The sequence below is a fragment of the Sciurus vulgaris genome, assembly GCF_902686455.1.
Source record: "Sciurus vulgaris genome assembly, chromosome: 19".
Taxonomy (NCBI): domain Eukaryota; kingdom Metazoa; phylum Chordata; class Mammalia; order Rodentia; family Sciuridae; genus Sciurus; species Sciurus vulgaris.
The window spans coordinates 7,379,044-7,399,207 of NC_136480.1; the positions used below are offsets into that span (position 1 = coordinate 7,379,044).

At 42.7% G+C, this 20,164-nt stretch overlaps 1 protein-coding gene across 2 annotated transcripts in view; it reads left to right on the forward strand.

Annotated features, from left to right (window-relative positions):
* Positions 1-1,167: 1,167 nt before the first annotated feature.
* The window catches only part of VGLL4 (vestigial like family member 4), a 166,573-nt gene continuing 147,576 nt past the window's right edge, over positions 1,168-20,164 (forward strand). The window contains exons 1-2 of one of the 2 annotated variants that reach the window (XM_079122510.1): positions 1,168-1,520; positions 16,725-16,800. In XM_079122510.1, the coding sequence (XP_078978636.1) occupies positions 16,737-16,800 (64 nt within the window). In that variant the 5' untranslated portion in view covers positions 1,168-1,520; positions 16,725-16,736. Of the gene's footprint in view, positions 1,521-2,309; positions 2,566-16,724; positions 16,801-20,164 lie in introns of those variants that run through there. The other variant, XM_079122511.1, reaches the window with a different exon arrangement.

A 20,164-nucleotide genomic window follows, 5' to 3' on the forward strand; every position in this document is an offset into this window, starting at 1 on the left:
GCTAAGTTGTTCAGGGCATCACTAAGTTGCTGAGGCTGGCTCTGAACCAGCAATCCTCCTGCCTTAACCTCTTGAGCAGCTGGGATTACAGGTGCCACTGTGCCTCAGGTCATCTCGGTTTTAATAGGTGAGAAAAGTGAAGCTTGATAATTTGCCCAAAGTTCTATAATGAGTAGAGGTAGGGTTGGGATTCAAATTCAGGTCTGAATCCAGAACACTTTCTCTGTTTTCCCACACTTCCTGGAATCTGCCCCAGCAGTCCTCATTCTTTCCTTATTCCCTGTCTGAGACTGGTTGGATGAAAATCTCTGATTTGTGCCCTTTCTCAGAATTTCTTTTCCTATACTGAGACTATCCATGAACTGAAAGAGAATCTAGGCCCAAATATTGGGAAGACAGAGTCTTCAAGCTGAATTTTAACAGAGGAACCAGGACATCCAAGGATGGCGATGCTTGTCACTTCGGCTGTCACATCTCCAGGGGTCACATCTACTGGGTGGATGGGTTGGAGAAGAGTGCCTCTAACAAGGGACCATAAGATGAGGGCAACCTGTTTTAGGTAAACCATCTCATTTCACTGTAATACGGAGGTGTTCGTACCTGTCCTACAAATACAACAGGGTTGGGACCTGATGTGATAACGTGCTAAGGGGTTGACAGGATCAGATGAGGTAGCAGATGGGAAAACAGTTTGAAAACTGCAGAGCATTTTTCTTCCCAGCCCTAATGTGTTTGTTTTAATTGTTCCCATTCTCTCACCAGAGACCTCTCCAGGGAAAGCCCTTATGATAAGGCCACCTCCTAAAGACTGAGGTTTGAGAAAGGCTAGGTTAGCAACGTGAAGCTGTGTAAAGCAAATTAGAGGAAGTCCAGTCTCTATTTTATGAAGTTAGCGGCTGAATATGTTAAGCAAATGTTTTCTTAATTGTGGCAGTATGAGAAAAACAATGGGGCAAGGGCGGCCTGGGATGGGGGAGTGTCAGGCCTCCACTCCCCTACCCGCCACCACCAAATCTCCAGAGAATGACAGGAAAAAATTAAAGACAGGCCTTTTCTTTTCGTGGTCACATGTCTACGCTGCCGCTGTAATAAGAACCTGCGCCAATTAGAAACGTTCACCTCCTCCTCCCCGCCCCTCCCCGGGCCCATTTCAGAGCAGGCCGGGTCGTGGACTCCAGGAGTTTGCCAAACACAGCAAACATTGGTGTGCCAGCGGCGGAGGGGACTCTTTCTACTTCGACCTCCCTCTTTCGCCTCTCGGCTCCCTCCCTTCCACACTGTTTTGATTTACTAGGACTTCCTTCTCCGGGAGAGGGGGCGGGGGAAGGAAAGACGCCACCGAGCGCCTGGATTTGTGTGTGTGTGTGTGTGTGTGTGCGCGCTGTGGAGTGGTGGAGTGTAAAATACTGTAATGGGAGGAAACCGAGCTGCGTCCGAGTGCCCTGAACTGCAGCGGCTGTTCTGATTCCAGGTGGCACTTGAGCGCATACTTCCCAAGCAAGTGCGACCTGTATCTTCAGGTACGTGTAGTCCTCTGCTTGTCGGGGCAGTGTGGCTTGGGTGTGGGTGGGTAACGAGACGCAGAGGCCTTGAGTAGCCCAGGGTGGCGCCCCGTGGAGCGTGGAGCTCAGAGCTTGGGAGGCGTGAGGCAGCAGTGCGTGCCGGGGTGCTCGGGTGTGGACGCCGACCCCCAGGCGCTGCAGGGCTGCTACGCCCTTCGGTTGCAGAGTGTGAGGCTGGGACGGCAGCGGGTCGGAGCAGAAGGAAGCGTGGGTGCCGCAGGTCTGACTGGAATGCGCTGAACTGGGCTGGCTGAGTGGCGGGTAAGGGGCAGCAAGTCCAGGGGGCACGGAGTACGACTGCACCGAGGTGCTGTGTCCTCTGGGTGTGGGAATCTACGGGGAACGTGTGGGAACGTGCCTGCCCCAGAGCGGCAGGAACCTGGGCACGCACCAAATGTTCGTTTATGCTTGTCCACTGAAGGTGTGTTCCCACGGGGGCGCGGGCCGTATGAGATGCTGGGCGCACGCAGTGTGGGCTGTGCCCACGTGTCCTATCCCGCAAGCGCCTACTCTAAGGGGCCCAAGCTGGGAGCTCCAGGCCCTCAGCTAATATTCTCTACAGGAGCGCGTCTGCACCGGCGGGTAGGTACGAGCTGACGCCCCGTGCGCGGCGAGCGGGGGAGGGGAACGAGCCTCTCCGGCTGCTCGGGGCTCGGGCCCCGCCTCCCCTCCGGCTCACCTGGGCTCGGCCCCCACCTGCTCGTGGTGGAGGCGTGGCCTGGGCGTGGCCTGGGTGGCCCTGCGGAACCCGGGAGAAGGCGGGCGGCTCCTCATTCCAGGGATTCCTCGCGCTCCGGTCCGCCGCAGAGCCGGCCTGGCGCGCGCGGCCCGAGTCTGCGTGTGCTTAGCGGACAGCCGGTGCGGGAGCGCGGGCGCGAGCGCGCCCGTGCGTCCGCGCGTCCCCGGAGTGCTCCCCGCGCGCCTAGCGGCCCCGCCTCTATCCCTAGCCGCCCCCTGCGGGGCCCGGCCGGCCCGAGGCGGGCGAGCCTGGAGCCGCCCGGTGGTGAGTGAGCAAGAACCGGGCGGGCCCCGGGCTGCGTGAGGGTTGGCCCGCTGGGGACCTTAGGAGTGGGTTGACCTGGAGTGGGACGGGGACGCCTTCATGGAGGGGAGGAGGCGGCTTGTCCTCACTGGACAGCTTATGAGGCTTGCGTTGGGGATGGAAGTGACTGTGCTTCGGGAGGGGGAGATTCAGCTCATGGAGGGAGTCCAAGGCACCGGGCCGACGTAGAGGCCCCGCACCCTGCATCCGCTTGGTCCTGGCCCGCTTCGAGCCAGGGCTGAGGTGCGGGACTGAGGGAAGGGGCTGAAAGATGGGCAGCAGGGACCGGGCTCTTTCCTCTTACTGTACTTCCCGCCCCTTGCCCCAAACAAAACTGCACACTGTTCCTGCACTATGTGCAGGCCTCGCGGAAAAGCAAAGGTCTTTTCCTTTTTTGTTTTCCGTAGAATCTCCTTTGATTAATCACACAGAGACATTTACTTAGGTTAGGATGACAATACTTGCTGGGGCTGTTAAGTTAGTCTTTATGTGCTTTACTGGCATGTATTCATCTGTTTAAGCTAGATGATTAAAAAAATCGGTTTCACTTTGATCATTGGTGCTTTATGTTGCCAGTTGTATTTCCTTCTCTGTGGTTAATAGGAACCAGCAACCTGGTGCGGGGGTTTGGGGGGAAATGGAGGCGGCTCTTCCAGTTTTATCAGCGCGGGTCACCCCTGTATTTGAAACGTACTATCCCAGTTTGTAAGATTTTAATATCTTTTTTTCTGAGCCCAAGGCTGTCTTGACTAAGAAGCAGACTCATCTGGAACAAAGACAAAACACGACAAATGTCAGTTAGCGTGTTAAGATTTGAAGGTCAGTTTTGCCTCCGAAACTTTAACTCTCTGCCTTAGTGTTTTCACGGCCTTGAGGTTCATTGTTTCCCGCTGCAGCTAAGGAGGAGACTGGCATGACTACCAGAAGGGTAGAGTAGGAAGTTTGAAAGAGATCTCTTTGGAGTGGGTAGCGTTAAGTGGGAACCAATGGTGTGATTTTTTTTTTTTTTTTTAAATGATGCTGGGGATGGAATCCAAGGCTTCATGTATGCTAGGCAAGCGCTCTACCACAGAGCCGTATCCCCATCCCAATGGTGTGAACTTGGGAGAAGTTATTTATATCTTTAAATCTCCATGTTCTGAATTTAAATGATGGATTTAGAAATACTTTCCTCAAAAGTTTCTTATACCCAAGATGGTTTTCTAACGTCTTTTTTGTTTGTTTGTTTGTTTTTTTTGTTTTGTTTTTTGGCTCTTGTGTGATTCCTGTTGCATCTGGCTGAAATGTCCCCCACCCCATGGAAATGATGTAAACCCCTTAATTTGTTGTTTAACTTTGGCAAAATTTTAATCCCAGACCGATTTCCCCTGCCTTGCCACTGTTTTTTCACACTTCTGGGCAACTTGCCTTTGCTTTTCCATTTGGAAGGGAATGCAAACTAATTTTTTTTTTGTTATTGTTGTTGACCAAAACACAATACAATTAAGAAGATAATTCTGCTATAAATAACCGTGGTCTGCATTCCAAAACTCTGAATGTTGTAGTAAAAACAGCTCTGGTTTCTTATTCTGGAGACTCAAGTTCAAGTCCTAACTATGTCACCTACTAAGGTTTTGGAGCAGAAAAAGTTATTCATACTTAACCTTTGTGTTTTGTTTACCTCTGTTAGAGGGTGATACTGTCTGTTCCAGAACATCACACAGTTTCAGGAATTACAGGGAATAATGTGCTTTGAAAGTATTTTGTGTTAGGTTATTTATAAAAGTCTTTGAAGGTTGGAAAGAGCTTCATAAATACAGTCCTTGCCACTTCCCCCGACTGACGTAGAGCTATGACTTTAAGATTTTAACAGTCTGTGCAGACATAATTAGGAAGCTAAAATCTTCACTTTTAAATGTTCTGTAATGTCAACTTCCTTTTAACTCCTTATTAGAGTTCGTGTTGTTATATGTTGTTACCTGCCTCTGGTGATTGCCAGACAGATCCAGAGGAAGATGTTATTTTTGTGTGTCTTCTGGATAGATTTGCTATGCAACTTTTAATTTACTTGATATGTAGAATAACAATAATAAATGTTATCTTGTAACTTTGAATGTGACAATAAAATACAAACAGTTGTAAGTTGAGTCAAGCACAAAATCTTCATGTAGTAAATTATGACACGGTATATTAACATCAAGTTGTCTGTTTAATGTGAATCAGATGAGCTGTTGCAGATATAAGAACCTGGTAGAAGAGGAAATTGTGTGTGTAGAATTTGTTGTAAGATATATTAGCCGAGACTTGTGATTCTTTCAGGGAACCTTTCTCAAGTTATTGAAGCCTATATGGGTGGGTTTAATAGAAGATTAAAGCAAATTAAAAAAAATACTGCTAATCAGCCTCTAACCAATAGTATCCATCCACATTAAAAACAAACAGCTGGGCACAGTAGTGCATGCCTGAAATTCCATCTATTTAGGAGGCTGAGGCAGGAGGGGTAAAAATTTGAGGCTCCTCTGGGCAATTCAGAAAGACCCTGTCTCAAAATAAAATAGAGCTGGGATGTAACTCACTGCTTGCCCAGCATTTGTGAAGCCTGGGTTCAACCCCTAGTTCTGCAAAACAAACAAACAATTTAGGAACCAAATTGCCAAATCTTGATGGTAGAAGCTGCCAAGGTAGAAGAGGAAAGAGCATAGGAGATGTTGAAACTAGGAAAAAAAAAAAATCATTGTATCTGGTATACAGTGATAGAATGTGCTTTCTGTGTCTCATGCCCCAGGCCTGATAATCGGATACAGCTGATCCTTACTGTTCATATTTATGAATTTGCCTACTTGGAAAAATGTGTTTGCAACCCCCAAAGCAGTACTTGCAGTGCTTTGTTGGACACTGGGGAGCAAGTGCATGGTGAGGAAAAATGTGAGTCCACTGATTTGAATGTTCTCAGTCGTAATGGAAAAAGGTAATATTTTGAATATTCTATCTTCTTCAGCTCTCACACTACATATACACAAGTGTGCTTTGGGGGACTCTTCAGCATCAGTGTTTTTGTTTGTTTGTTCGTTTGTTTTTTGTTTTTGCATTTTTGTGCTTTTTGATGGTGATTTTGTTTAAAATTGCCTCCAAATGTGATGCCAAAGTGTGCTGTCTGTAGCCGAGAGGGTTTTGATAGTCCTTATGGAGAAAATTCCTGTGTTAGATAAAATGGGTTCAGGCATGAGACTGTTGTCTGTGGATTCAGCATTATTAAATCAACAGTAGATATTCAGTAAAGAGTCTGAACAACACACAGAAAAAAGGCGATAAACTGGTTTTGATGGTGCAGACTGTAATCCCCACTACCCGGGAGGCTGAGGCAGGAGAATTGAAAGCTTGAGGCTGGCTTGGGCAATTTGCTTGGGACCCTGTCTCAAAATAGAAAAGGGGTGGAGGTGTATGTAGTTGTAGTAGAGCACCCCTGGTTTCAATCTCCAAAGGAACCTAATTCAGCATTTATGGTGACTTTATGGAACATAATTATAGTCAATAATGAGAATTGACTGTCTTTACTGATGGGTTAATTAAAGTTGACCTAATAGAGCATGTCATGAGTTAGAAGAGTTTATCGGGGCTTTAATAGGCTGGGAGTTGAGATTTGGGGAGTTAGACCTGGGGCATTATGGGAACTTTTCCAACTTGTACCATGATGCAAATTGATTTTTTTTTTTTTTTTTCCTGTTGGGGGTATACTAGGGATTGAATCCCCAGTCATTTTTTATTTTGAGACAAGGTCTCACTAAGGTTGCTGAGGGCCTCACTGAATTGCCCAGGTTGGCTTTGAACTTGAGATCCTCTTACCTCAACCTCTGAATTGGCTGGGATTACAGGTGTGAGCCACTGTGCTTAGCTGTCTCTCTTATTCTTAAGCATAATAGGACCCTGAGAATATGTTGCCCCTCAACACTTGTGAATAGGAAATTCAAATAAAATGAATGCAAGAATCAGCATATCCAGAGTAAGCTACAAATGCCAAAGAGTTTATTTCGTTTGCAGTGTTCTGTAAGACTGAGATCTTCAAAATGAAAAGATAGATTTCTAGTAATCTAGTGAAGCATAGTTCCTTTTTAATCTGGGCTGATAGTAATGTTGAACAATGATGGGGACTGGTAGTCTGCTCCAGAAGCCTGGTTTTGAATTGTATTGTTACCGATTAGACACAGCCATGTCATTGTGGGCCACTGTTCAGGGATTTTCCAGGGGCATCTCAGGGAGATGGATGAACTTCAGCCAGTAGTTGAAGTTATGCCAGCATTAGACAGCCTTGCTCAAGGCTTGTGAAATGTGCTGTAAGTTTGGTTTTGCAACTTTTTTGCCTACATAAATGGCCCTTGCTTGGCACATGGTAAGTTTTCATAGTCTGTATATTAGTAGCAAATTAATAGCAAACTGCATTGTAGTAACTGAGGATCTCAGTCATTGCATGGCAGCACTGTCTGCCAGCTCCTGTTGCTAGTGTCATTGACTAAGTATCACATCCCGAACTTTCCACAGGGTTGAAGAGGCGCAGGGACTGAGGGAAATCGAGCCTGGGGTCACTATTGCTTCAGAAAACCTCAAGTGATTGAGTTAAGCTTTCATTTGGCCTTCCCATCTACAGTGGTGTCCTTTATTCAACCCAAGCCCACTGAGGTCTGGCTTTCTGTCGAGGTGATGAGGAGGTGGAGAGAAGCAGCAGCCTGAGCTAAGTTGATGCCCCAGAGCCTGAGGTTACCTGTTCCTGATATCTAAGGTTGTAGTGTCAGAGACTGATATCCCCTTAACCTGTCGATCTGCCTCCTGCAGAGGGTTCATGGGAAGGGGACATACCTGTACCAATTTACCAGCTTATTTTATTTTCTAGGATAATGGGAGGACCATTGCCAACAGACCTGGTTCTTGTTCTAGAGCTTATGCTGGAGGTTACAAGCACCCCAAAGAACCCTAATAAGGGATTTTAAGCATACACATATATATTTTTTTAATTCTCTGGGAATAAACATAGAACATGTAGGCATATTGTTCATATTTCAGACATTTAGCCTTCTGGTGAATTTTTGGGGTCGATTATGTGTACATGTAGGGAGTTGGGTATAAGCAGAAGTTGGCCAAGACCTTCGGGCATTGTCTCTGGTGCTTCAAATTATGGCCACATGGGTCAGTTATTCATGCTCAGAACATGCCCAGATGAGGAAAGCTGAAACAGCTATGGATTTGTCTGGATGCTCTTTTTGTTAGTATGCCTGTAGATAGACTAGTTTGAATAAGGTGTCATACGATTTAAAGTTGTGGAATTCTAAGCTCAAGGTGCTACTTTGAACTGTGGTGCACTGTTGAAGCATCCCCAGGTTTTCTTGAGAGTGACTAAGTAGATGTCACCCTTCTTCCTTATACAGAGTCTGTTTCTTGGACCCTGTGAGCTGACTTGATTCTGCTGTTACTGCAGCCCCAGGGATCCTGAAGGCTCTGGAGTCTGTTGCCAGTGGTATTGATCATTTGTCCCAGCCTCTCCATTAACAACTTTTCTTTCCTGCTTTGGTTACTATTGTGTGGTTCCATGCCTGCCTGGATTAAAAGAAAAGAAAATATGGTACGGTTTTCATGTTCTAGAGAAGAGAGAGCTTGTTCCCTGTGCCAACTATAGAAGTCTTCACATTATTGTTTGATATACATCTCAAGGTACAGGCAACAGAGCACAGGCCTGGAAGTCTTGGTTACTGAGGGAAGGTTTTCTTAGATAACTTCAAATACTTGTACTTGTTTCCAAAAACTCTTCATGCTGATCAACTTAAAAATAGTAAAAGTAGAACTGGGTGCATTGGTGCATGCCTATAATCCCAGTGTCTTGTGAGGCTGAGGCAGGAGGATTGCAAGTTCAAAGCTAGCCTTCCTTAGCAACTTAGCAAGGCCCTAAGCAACTTAGTGAGATCCTGCCACCAAATAAAAAAAATAAAAAGGGCTTAGTATGTGGCGCAGTGGTTAAGTGACCCTGTTTCTATCCCCAGTACCAAAAAAGAAAGAAGAAAAAAAAAAAAAAAGTAAAAGTGGGAGGAGGAAAGGTTAACCAGTAGGTACTAAGTTACCATTAACTAGGAGCAGGAAGTTCTGATTTTCACAGTAGGGTGACCTTAAGTAACCGTAAAGTACTGTATATTTCAAAAAGTTAGGTGAAAGAATTTTGAATGTTTTCATCATAAAGAAATGAAAAAATGAGATAGATATTTTACTCTCATTTAAACATTGCACAGTTTATATACATATATCATAACATCAAATGGTACCCCATAAATTTGTATAGTTTTTATGGGTTTATGTACCAATGAAAAAATATATTTAAATAAAATAAAAATTTAAAAACAAGGAATAGGAAGAATAACATTGTATGGTGGGTCAGGAGACTTAGGTTCTAGTCTTAGCTTCTTGAGGAAGTCACTTATGTTCTTGGCAGGTTGGTTTTTCATCTGCAGCACAATAAAAATAGTTCTTTTTGTCCATTTGGTCTTAACAGCTTGCTTGCAGTGAGGTTATTTATGTTTGTTTTGAAAAAGCATGTGCTACGCAGGTGTGTGATGTTGGTAGAAGTAGGGTGACAGAATCTATGACTTACATGATCTATAACATGGCTTTAGTTGTATCACTTAATCCACAGGACAAGTTTGTGACCGGAGGACATTAGGCAGTGTTCTTGTTACTTACTTTAAGGAACCTTGGGCCTGGAAAGGTTAAATTTCCATATAGTTAATGTTAGACATCAACAGTAAAACCTGGAATGAAATAGGGGTTCTGTGGTTAGTTGTTGATTGAATAGGTGAAAGTATTACAGTGGGCTCACACCAAGGGCTTCTGATGCTGGCATCCTGGCTGTATTGGTTGAACACATGGTAAAGCATGAGAAGAAAAATAATGCAGACGAGATATTTTTAGCAAGAAGAGCAGAGGGATGGTTTGAGAGTTGCATGTGAACAGGAAGAATGTTTTGGGAAGTTGGTGGAGCATCATTTGGACATACTTTGGGGAAGAAACAGGAGGATGTTAAAGCTATAAGAGCCGAGCTTGCCTGTGACCACCAAAATCTTGTGGCACTTTGGACTTTGTTTTCATTTTAGTTATCTTTTTGCAGAGACTATTGGCCAACCAAATCCACCATGGTGTGGTCCACATTGGGCATCAGTTGCTCAGGGGCAAGGATTTTACCTTTGTTTATCCATAATGTCTAAGTAGAGTGTTTAATAGAAATAGGAGCTATTCAGCAGAGATCTCAATTCTTGTCAACCAAAAGGGCCATATACCCCATTTCATGGTGTGATAGTTTATACCATTGAAAGGTATTAGCCAAGGCCAAGTTGGTTCACCCAGGGAATGTCCTGATCTGGAGGGGAATGGAGTCTGGATTGGTGATGTAACAAGGCCACCAGGAATTAGGGCTGTTTAATAGCATACTTCCGTAAGTTGGAGAGACCATCAGGTGATTCAGAAGAGCGATTGATGCCTTTGTGTTTCTGACATTGGGCCAAGTTACAGTGTGGCAGGAACATATGGTAGTTTGAATGGAATTCCTCCCATCCCCGCCTCCACTGGTGTCCAACTCTAGCCATAGAGGTTATTTCATGTTCTTAAACTCCTTACTGAATTAACAAGTAGGTGACCGCTGCTACTGGGGACCCGTAGACCGAGGCATACTTGTTGTTGTAACTTTCATCTTAGAAATCTTCGTGGACAACCTCTTAATGTATCTTGAAATTTCGTTGCCTTGCTTGAAAAAATATAATCTAATGCACTCCATAATTTTGTTCTAAGACAGGCCTGCTTGTCCCCTCATTGACCAAAATGGCACTGTTCTTTATGGAAGACCAAAGTAATGGCTTGCAAATTTATAACTGACCTTGGTATTAGCACTGAAAACACCTACATTTTAGTAGCTTTAGAATTGATACCTCTTCTTCCGTACATCTCAACCGTAAGCTTTTTGGAAGAGCATGTTATTTGGGGGATCAGACAGTCTTAGGAAAGGAAAGTGGGCTGGTACAACAAAATATTTAACTATTGCCTAAAAACATACACAGAAGACAATGCATGTTGTATTCATGATGAGTTATGTTCGTGTTTGACCACAGCCATGAAAAAAGGTGAATGGATAGACCAGAAATGGGTTTACAATACAGAGGAGCTGCCACCATGCACTTCCTGTCTTTTTCTAGAATTGTGTTCCTTTCTCTTTCATATCATTATGTTCTCGGTGTCTGTGTGTCAAGTTATCCTGTTTTGGTTATCACCAAATTTTAACATAAAAGCCAGCGTAGAAATGAGAGGATGTTATTGGGATATCCTTAAGTCTGTCTTGTAGATGCTGCATAGTCTTTTGCAAAAGGTCAAGGATAATTTGTGGTTCATAAAGATATAAAATAAACATGTCAGGTTGTTTGCTTCCTTGCTTGAAACCAGTCAGACACTGAAGGGCTTTTCACCTCCTTGGTAAGACCTCGGTGTTATTGTGCCCTCCCCACACCCTTTCTGCTTTTTCCTTAGCTGACATCGATTATGGTTTAGATACTACGTGTCCCCCAGAAGCTCATGTGTGAGACAAGGTAAGAACATTCAGAGGTGAAATGTGGATTAATCCCCTAATGGGGATTAACTGAGTGATAACCAAAGGCAGATAGGGTATGGCTGAAAGAGGCATTGGGGGTGTGCCTTCAGGATATGTATTTTATATCTGGTGAGTAGAGTCTGTCTCTCTGCTTTCTGATCGTCATGTGAGCTGCTTTCCTCCACCATTCTTCATCATGATGTTCTCTGCCTCACCTTGAGCCTCAAGGAATGGAGCTGACTGGTTGTGGACTGAGACCTCAGAAACTGTAAGCCCCCACATAAACTTGTGCTCGTCTAAAGTTGTTCTTGTTAGGTCTTTTGGTCACAGCAGTGAAAAAGCTGGCTAAAACAATACCTCTTATTATTTGGGGTCTTGGCCTCCATTCCCCTCTTCAGGGAAATCTTTCTAGACTTCTCTATCTAAAGCAATGGTCAATGCCTCATCATTTGCAATTTATTTAATATACTAGGTGTATATTTTTGTTTCAACAATAATTATTTTAATACCTAGAAAGTCTGCTCACTTCTCAGAGCACTCTATGAGAGAGCAGATATGGATGTCCCCATTTTACAGATGGCAAAACAGGCAGACAGAGGTAAAATCACTTCCCAGAGTCGAGGAAGTGGCTAAACCCAATGTCAAACAGTTGTCCAGAGATAACACTCTTAAATAGCCATGATGCTGATTGTCCTGTCAATGTAGTGTGACCCTCCATCAAGCACTATAGCCATAGTGCCCCGCCACGCCCATGCCCACATGGTCAATATATTTTATTGGACTATGAATATTGTACATAATGTAAAATTCAGAAGACCTTTTTTTTTTTTTTTTTTTTTTTTTTAATTGCCATTATCTTCCACCTCTATTTGCTTAGTTCTTTTGTGGCTAGATAATGCCTGGTCCCTGACCTTATCTCCCACCTGTATTATTGTACCAGCCACTGTTGCCCTTATCTCACACCTGCTTCCTACAGAAGCCTCTAGTAACTCCTCACTTCACCCCTTCAGGTCAGACCTTCCTAGGCAGAACTTCTAAACTGAAGTAGCATTAATATCCTGTCACCAGTGGGCTCAGGGTCTGAAGTTAAGTGTACACCTGTCTGGTCAACCTTCAGCTCTTTCTCAAGTTCACCCATTATCACACTCACCCAAACTTAGCTTCTCACACTTCCTCACATGGACACCCAGTTCTAACCAGGCTGCCTGTCCCAGGTGCCCATTCCTATCTCTGTGCCTTATGTAGACCGTTGCCCCAGCATGACTATCCTATGGATAAGACAGGGTCCTGGTAAACTGGAAATACACAAGCAGTGCTATCAAGTAGGTAGGGCAGGTCATAGAGGAGAGTGTCGTTCTGGAGGAGGAAAGCTGGGGAAGGAAACCTGGGAAATGGCTTTTTGGAACCCTTCCCCTGCAGCCCCAGAAAAATGAAAAATAAATGCTTCTAAGTTCAACACTTTTGCTGACATTGATCCCTCCTTTATCACAAAATACACATTTTAGTTTTAAGCAATGCTTCATCTTTTATTATCATGTTTTTCATTTTCTTTTTTTCTTTATTTTTTGTGGTACTAGGGATTGAATCCTTGCCTTGATGCTAGGCAGATACTTTACCACTGAGCCACACCCCCATCCCTGTTATTGTCTTTTTAAATTTGCCTTTCACTGTTATATCCCATATACCTTAGTTTCATGAAGGAGATAGCACATCTTGAAATCAGGGATCATATCTTCTATTTCTCCCTCTGTTTAAAAAAAAAAATTTTTTTTTATATAGGTATTGGGGACTTAACTTGGTTGTTCTACCACTGAGCCACATACCTGGCACTTTTTTTTTTTTTTTTTTTAAATTTTGAGATAGGGCCTTGCTGAGTTGCCAAGACTGACTTTGAAATTTTGATCCCAAATTTCTGGGATTACAGGTGTGTGCCACTGCCTGGAATATCTCCCCCCCTCCCCCCAACCTTTTCCAGGCAATTTGCTGAACCCAGAACTAAAAACTAATATGCTTCATTAGTAAACTTTTAGTAGATGGCGGGTGCCTTGAGGATGAACCTTAAACAGCTAATCTCTTACCTATGTACTTCGAATGTAAGTTGCTTGGGGATTTAGATTCCAGAGTATCTGAGTAAACTTAAAATTCTTATGCCAGAATTCTAGGTCTACTTCTTTGTATCATTTGATGCATTTATGGTTGGTTATTTTGCTTCTGTGCGTATTTTTGCCTCATTTAAAGCATATGTTAATATATATGTCCATTTGGGTTTAGAATTTTGAAAGCATTATCCTTTGCTTAAGGTGGGATTATTCAAGAAATTGTGAATCTCAATACTGTATTATGGAATAGAATGTTCATCAGCAATTCTTTGCTGAGACTCACAAGACCCACTTCCCCCTCACCTGGTACAGGGGACTGAATTCAGGGGTGCTTTACTACTGAGTTATTCCCCCAGCCCTTTTTATTTTGAGACAGGGTCTTGGTAAGTTGCCCAGGCTGCCTTGAACTTGTGATCCTCCTACCTCAGCCTCCTGAGTTGCTGGGATCAGGTGTCAGCCATCACATCTGCAAATACCACAACTTTCAACACAGGACTTGTCTGAATAGGACACCAATTGGGGTGAAGAGACTCTTACCCAATTCCTGGGAATGGAGTGGACCTTTTCCTGTCAGTTTTGTACCAGTTGACAAATCCTTATTCTCAGTGTGGTCTTTTTTGTTTTGTAAAGAAGCCTGGGGATGTGAACACCCTGTTTTTCTCAGACCTCTGATTTTTCCTCAATCATTTTGGTGTAGGACATCATTGCCCACCTGGCACTTGGTCTTCTCTGACACTCCACTCCCCTGCCAAACCTGCCAAGCACCATCAGTTCTTCTCTGCAGTTTTCTTTTATCCCCCTTGTCTCCATACTCAAGTACTCCTTGCCTTCTGCATGCCTGCTTTTGTAGCTTGCTTTTTGCAACCGACTACCTGCTTTTAGCTTCCCAGGCTCTTCTCCATTCTACATAGTGCTTCCAGAACATGTGCATAGACTGCATCATTGAGTAAGTTATTCTACTCAGAGATTTCAGTGGATCCTTCACACCTGTTAAATCAAGGCCAAATTCCATCATTATCTGCTATCCTTCCCCAATGTGGTCCCAATCTAAATTCCTATCCTTGTCTCTTACTTCCTGTCCTCATTGTACTTGTGCACATGGTCTGAGGATCATTTTATGCTGTATTTTTCATGACCTGCATTTTGATAGTGACCCATCACGTGATGTCAGGTGGAGATTTGCACAGGTGGCATCATGTTGGTGCTTAAAAAGTATCGGAGTTTGGAGCATTTTGGATTTGGAGTTTTTAGACTGGGAATGTCAACCTGTGTTCTTTTGTTCATTCTTCAGAGCCTGAGCTGTGGTTCTGTTTGTTCCAAGAAGTGTTTAGAAAGTCATCTGTATTTCTGTAGGACTTTTTTTTTTTTTTTTTTTTTGCAGTCCTGTTTTGGCCCTTGCACATTCTGCCTCAGCCTAATATTGCCTTAAGTCTTCCCCAAGAGATGCTGTAGGTTCAAAGAATGGTCAGTGAAGTTGAATGATTTCATCTACATAAAGCTACTGGCTCCACTGCCTTTGTCCCCTTCACAGTGCAAGGCCGGAAAATATACTGCTTAATTTGGTTTGCTCCAGGGTTCCCCAAAATTACTTACCATAGAAAAACATTTTTATTCGTACCAAATACAAGCATGCAGTACAAAACGCTTTGAAAAAACAGACTCAAATCACGTATCTTGTACACATACCTGCTCTGCAGATGGAAAGCTCTTTGAAGGGAACTGGTCTTTGTTCATTTGTCCTTCCTTTAGCAACTTGTAGGTAGTCCATGCTTATTGAATGAAGTCACACGGCAAGATCAAGGGTGTTTCTTTGAAGGCCTGAAGTATGAATATTATATAGAAAAGCAGGGCTGTCACATGCAGTAACATGCCCTGACATAGTAGATAGTTGGGAAATGGTGAAAATACTGAGTAAATGCTTAGTGTTTTCAAAGGGTACAGTTAAGAATGGGTTTTCCTTAGTTGTTGAATTTCCTCATTGTGTATGGTTCTTTAATCACTGTGTGTTTAAATAATCTGGAAAAGGGAAACTGGGCAAAAGCAATCTAGTTTTCTAGGGGTTTCATTGACCTTGAAATCTTTTTCAAATTTTGCTTTCTAGGTATGCTGTAATTTAAGGGAGCAGAAATGTTTTTTTTTTTTTCTTTTTTTTGGACCAGGAATTGAACCCAGGGGCACTTAACCATGAACCACATCTCCATCCCTTTTTATTTTTCATTTTGAGACAGGGTCTTGCTAAGTTGCTGAGGCTGGCTTTGAACTTGTGATCCTCCTGCCTTAACCTCTGGAGCCTCTGGGATTACAGACATGTGCCACCACACCCAGCAGGAAGCAGAGTTAAATATAAAAATCCAATATTATTAAAAAACAGTGCTGTGGACTGGGGGTGTAACTCAGTAGTAGAGTGCTTGCCTAGCATGCAGACAAAGGTTCTACTGAGTATCTGGGTTTATCCCACAGCACGGCAGAAAAATACAAACTAAAAATTGTAGTGCTACATAAATTGTTAGGCATAACAACAATACGTACTATAAATTATAGTACTAATATGTACTACAAATTGTAACATTTAAAATTAAAAATTCCTGGGATGGAGGCATAGCTCTGTGGTAGAGTGCTTGCCTAGCATGCACAGGCCCTGGGTTCTATCTCCAGCATCATGAAGAAAAATAAAAATCCCAGTGGACTTAAAATACCATTTAATTTGCCAGTGGAATTCTCACACACAACTTTTGATGAACATGCTGTAGATGTGAAGCTACACCTACATGGTCTTGCAGGTGCCCTGGCAATTGCCATGAGAGGGTCTACAGTGGCTCATCCACTTAGGGAGGCGAGAGAACAAGATGGTTCAATCTTAAATGATTTTGGGGAAACTAATAAACCAACAACTACCACTGCCACCACCACCACAAAAATCACAGGCAGGCAGTAATGCTGCGTTCATAGAGAGCCTTTGTTCTGAATACTATTTATTATTGGGTATGTCTGTACAGACACATTTCTTATGCACGTAAACATTTACAAGGACAAATAACATAAGAATGAATATTCAAAATATTCCTCTTTTTATTACTCACATGAGCTCTTTCCTGGGGTTGGCAAACTTGAGCTTGGTAGACAGAATGGAATTTAACCCTTTTCTGTGTTCCTGAACCAAGACCTTTCTGTTTCTTCAGATGAAAGAATATCATCCTTGGAAAAATGATTTGCATTTAGTGAATGAATTGTTCTATTGACTACTAGAGGTTTTTTTTTTTCCCCCTATCATGTTATTGGAGATGGAACGCAGGGCCTCATGAATGCTAAGCACATTCTCTGGGCTACACTCCTAGTCCTGCTAACTACTAGAATTCTAAAAAAAAGTCTTTCAGATTCTGTTTAAATTCTTTATTTTTTTTTTTTTTCCCCTCACCTCTTTATTTTCTTTTTAGGTTCATCCAGGAATGGAGACACCATTGGATGTTTTGTCCAGGGCAGCATCTCTGGTCCATGCTGATGATGAAAAACGTAAGTCAGTAATCTGTTTTTTTTTCCCTCCTTAAAGGAATTTATTTCGAGTGCTTTTTACCCGTGCTTCTTGTCTCTTGGCGTCATATTGAAATGATGTGCTTCTCCACATGACTTTGTGACCATATGCTGTTGATTTTGGTTGTTTTCCTCAGATATAACAGCTTGGCATCCTTAATTTTATTTGCAAGTACCAAAACTTTTTTTTTTTTTTTTTTCTTGCTGGGAATAGAACTCAGTGCTCACTGTGCTAGGCTCTACCTCTCAGTTATAGGACAAAAAGAAAATTTTTTTTTTTTTTGGTACCAAGATTGAACCCAAGGGAGCTCAACCACTGAGCCTCATCCCCAGGCCTTTTTATATTTATTTAGAGACAGGGTCTTGCTAAATTGCTTAGGACTTTGTTTAGTTGCTGAGGATGGCTTTGAACTTGGAATCCTCCTGCTTCAGCCTCCTGAGCTGCTGGGATTACAAGTGTGCTCAATTGTGACTGACCAAGTATTCTTGTTTTTAAGCAATAAACTTTTCTTCTTCTTCTATTTTTTTTTTTTTTTCTCTTGCCATTCTGGGAGTGGAATCCAGGTCCTCATGTGTGGTAGGCAAGCACTCTGCCACTGAGCCTGAGCTGCATCTCCAGAAGTAAGCACTAAAATACTAAGAACAAAAACTCAAGGTTGAACTTCTGTACATTATACATTCTCAAAGATGAGATACTCTCTAGTTTGGTTGTTAACAGACTGGCAGCTGCAAAGAGCATGGGCTTGAAATGTTAGATCTATCCTGTTACTAGCTATTAGACTTATTCTCTAAGCTCCAGTTTTCTTAGTGGTAACATGAAATAACAATACATGCTTATAAAAGGGTTGTGAGATCAAATGAACTGTTCTGTGTATAGTGTCAGCCTTACCTTTTAGCCTTCTCTCCTGGCTCCTTGTTGATCCTCTGATGGGATTTTTTTCTAGTCTTCAATATCATTGTGTGTCCTCCCCATCGCCATTACCACTGGTCACACAAGGTTGTCATTGGAGTAGTAACTGGATGAAGTAGTTATTAAGGTTTTTTTCCCCTAGCCTCTTATATAATTCACATCTAGTTAGCCTTTGATTGTTGGAAGGCTGTAACTGCCTCATGGTGAGGTATAATTATCCCTTACTAAGGAAATTGAAGCCCAGGGATGTTAAGTGTCATTCCCAAGGACACTGAGCCAGGGAGAAGTGGCTGAAGGCTATTATCTAAGCCTTAGAGGCTTTATGCCTCCAAGATGGCAATACTTGTGACTGACTGGATAGCTCTTTACAGATTTTGTTGAACGTTAACATGCTTAATTTAAAAGTTTTTGCACAGGAGAATATTTTGACTTTCTCTTTTTTATAATGTCTGAATGTAGTTAGGATATGTGAAGCAAAATACTGTTTATACAAATGAAAGATAGAACTAATGACCTCAAGGTGGCTCTTTGTGTAAAACCTTGAGTGTGAGGAGTAAAAGAATTTCTTCTCTCCCTGTCTTTTCCTTTTTGCTTCCTTTTCAATTTTTCTCCTGGTTCAGCTTTAGGATCACTTTATCTCAATCCTGGGAAAGATTTTTTTTTTTCTTTTTGGTATTGGGAATTGATCCCAAAGATCTTTTACCACTGAACTTTACCACGTTTCTCAAGGTCCTTGAGAAAGGACCTTGCTAAGTTACTGAGGGCCTTGATGAGTTGATGAGGCTAGCCTCAAACTTTTGATCCTCCTACCTCAGCCTCCTGAGTTGCTGGGATTATAGGTGTGCATCACCACATCTGGCCTGTGATGATTAAACACTTAGGTATAAGGAATGATAAAGATGAAGAAGGTACCGTTCCTCTGCTTATGAACAATGTATTCATGAGCTGCAGCTGCTGAGTGTATAGAGGAGGAGATGGGTCTATGTGGGAGAGCCATTTTCAGAGAAAATGGCAGAGATTGCCAAGGGAGAGAAGACTGAGTTTTACCCAACCTAGTGGTGTTTTTGCAGAATAAGGATAAATACATCTGAAAGGCCAGAATAATCAGAGGGTTGACTTTCCTCTGGAACCTTCTTCCTTTGCCTCTGTTGACTTCAGTCGGTTCAGGAATGGGGTGGTGTGTTCTCAGAATCCTTCTGTCATGGTTTCAGCTTCTTAGGATCATTTTTGACATTGGGAGAAGAAAAAAGTTCAAAGATATCCATAATTATTATTATTAACATGTTGGCAATGTTGTTTTTTTCTTGTGCTGGGGATGGAACCCAGGGCCTTGGGGATGCTAAGCAGGTGCTGAACCACTGAGCTATGTTAGTGTACCTGGGCCCCATCTTTAAAGGGATTTTCTTACTGCCCAGCTCTGTGTACCATTGTCAGATTCAGAACTCTAATAAGATAATAATGTATCATTGTGTAAGCTTGTCCCAATTCATATACCTTACAAACTGAACATGAAGTTCAGTGTCTTCCAGTAGATTTGACTTCTCTGGGTAAGTTGAACTTGACTCAGATTTCTTTGCCCTAGATTCGTTCTATTTTGGCTTTTGTTATAAATTGCTCTTAAACTTTAGGGGTGGTTAACATTCTCCCCAACACTTCCAAAAAGCCTTGTGTCTATAATCTGATTTGGGTGTCTTATTACAAACACAGAAATGTTCTATTCCTTGAGATCGGCTTCCCAGTGCATCTAAGTGACCCCACATGATTCTCTTCACTTTTCTTGGGCTCCTGGAGAACCAAAAACTTGGGCATTTTTGAGGATGTCATTGTTCTAGCCTTTTGAAGAGAACAGTACCCATTTTGACTTGAGTTTTTTAATACCTGATGGCCTTAAGGCTTCAAAATGTCTACTAGCCGCGAATAAAAGAAATAATCTCCCAACAGTGCACTGCAGAGCTGAAGTGAATCATAAAAGGGTAGTTTTGAAGTAACTCAATTGTTGCTTATCTCAGTGGCCTAGAAGGAATAAATTTACTTAAAATAATCATCCCACTGCTCATGAGACATTGATTTCATCAGCATGCATGCCGATCCTGGAAGGTACTGAATGAAAATCCGACTTGTGGTTGCTCTCGTTTCCTGTGCTTGAAGAATCTGTCAGTGATCCTTCATGCTGGTGCTAGCAAGTCCCTGACTTTTTCCAGCTTTATTTATTTAAGTAGCAAAATTTGATCAAAATGGAGACCAGAGCATTTTACACCAATATTCAAAACAATACCTAGTGTGGTCATTAACACCAGACCTTATCTTCTTGTGATGTTTATACAGCACTTTTGTTTTTGGTAATTTTGTTCATGTATCTTCTGGATGATAATATCTTATAGTTGCTGACTTCTTCATTTGTATTAAAATCTATTTTTTCCCCCACCTCGAGATGGG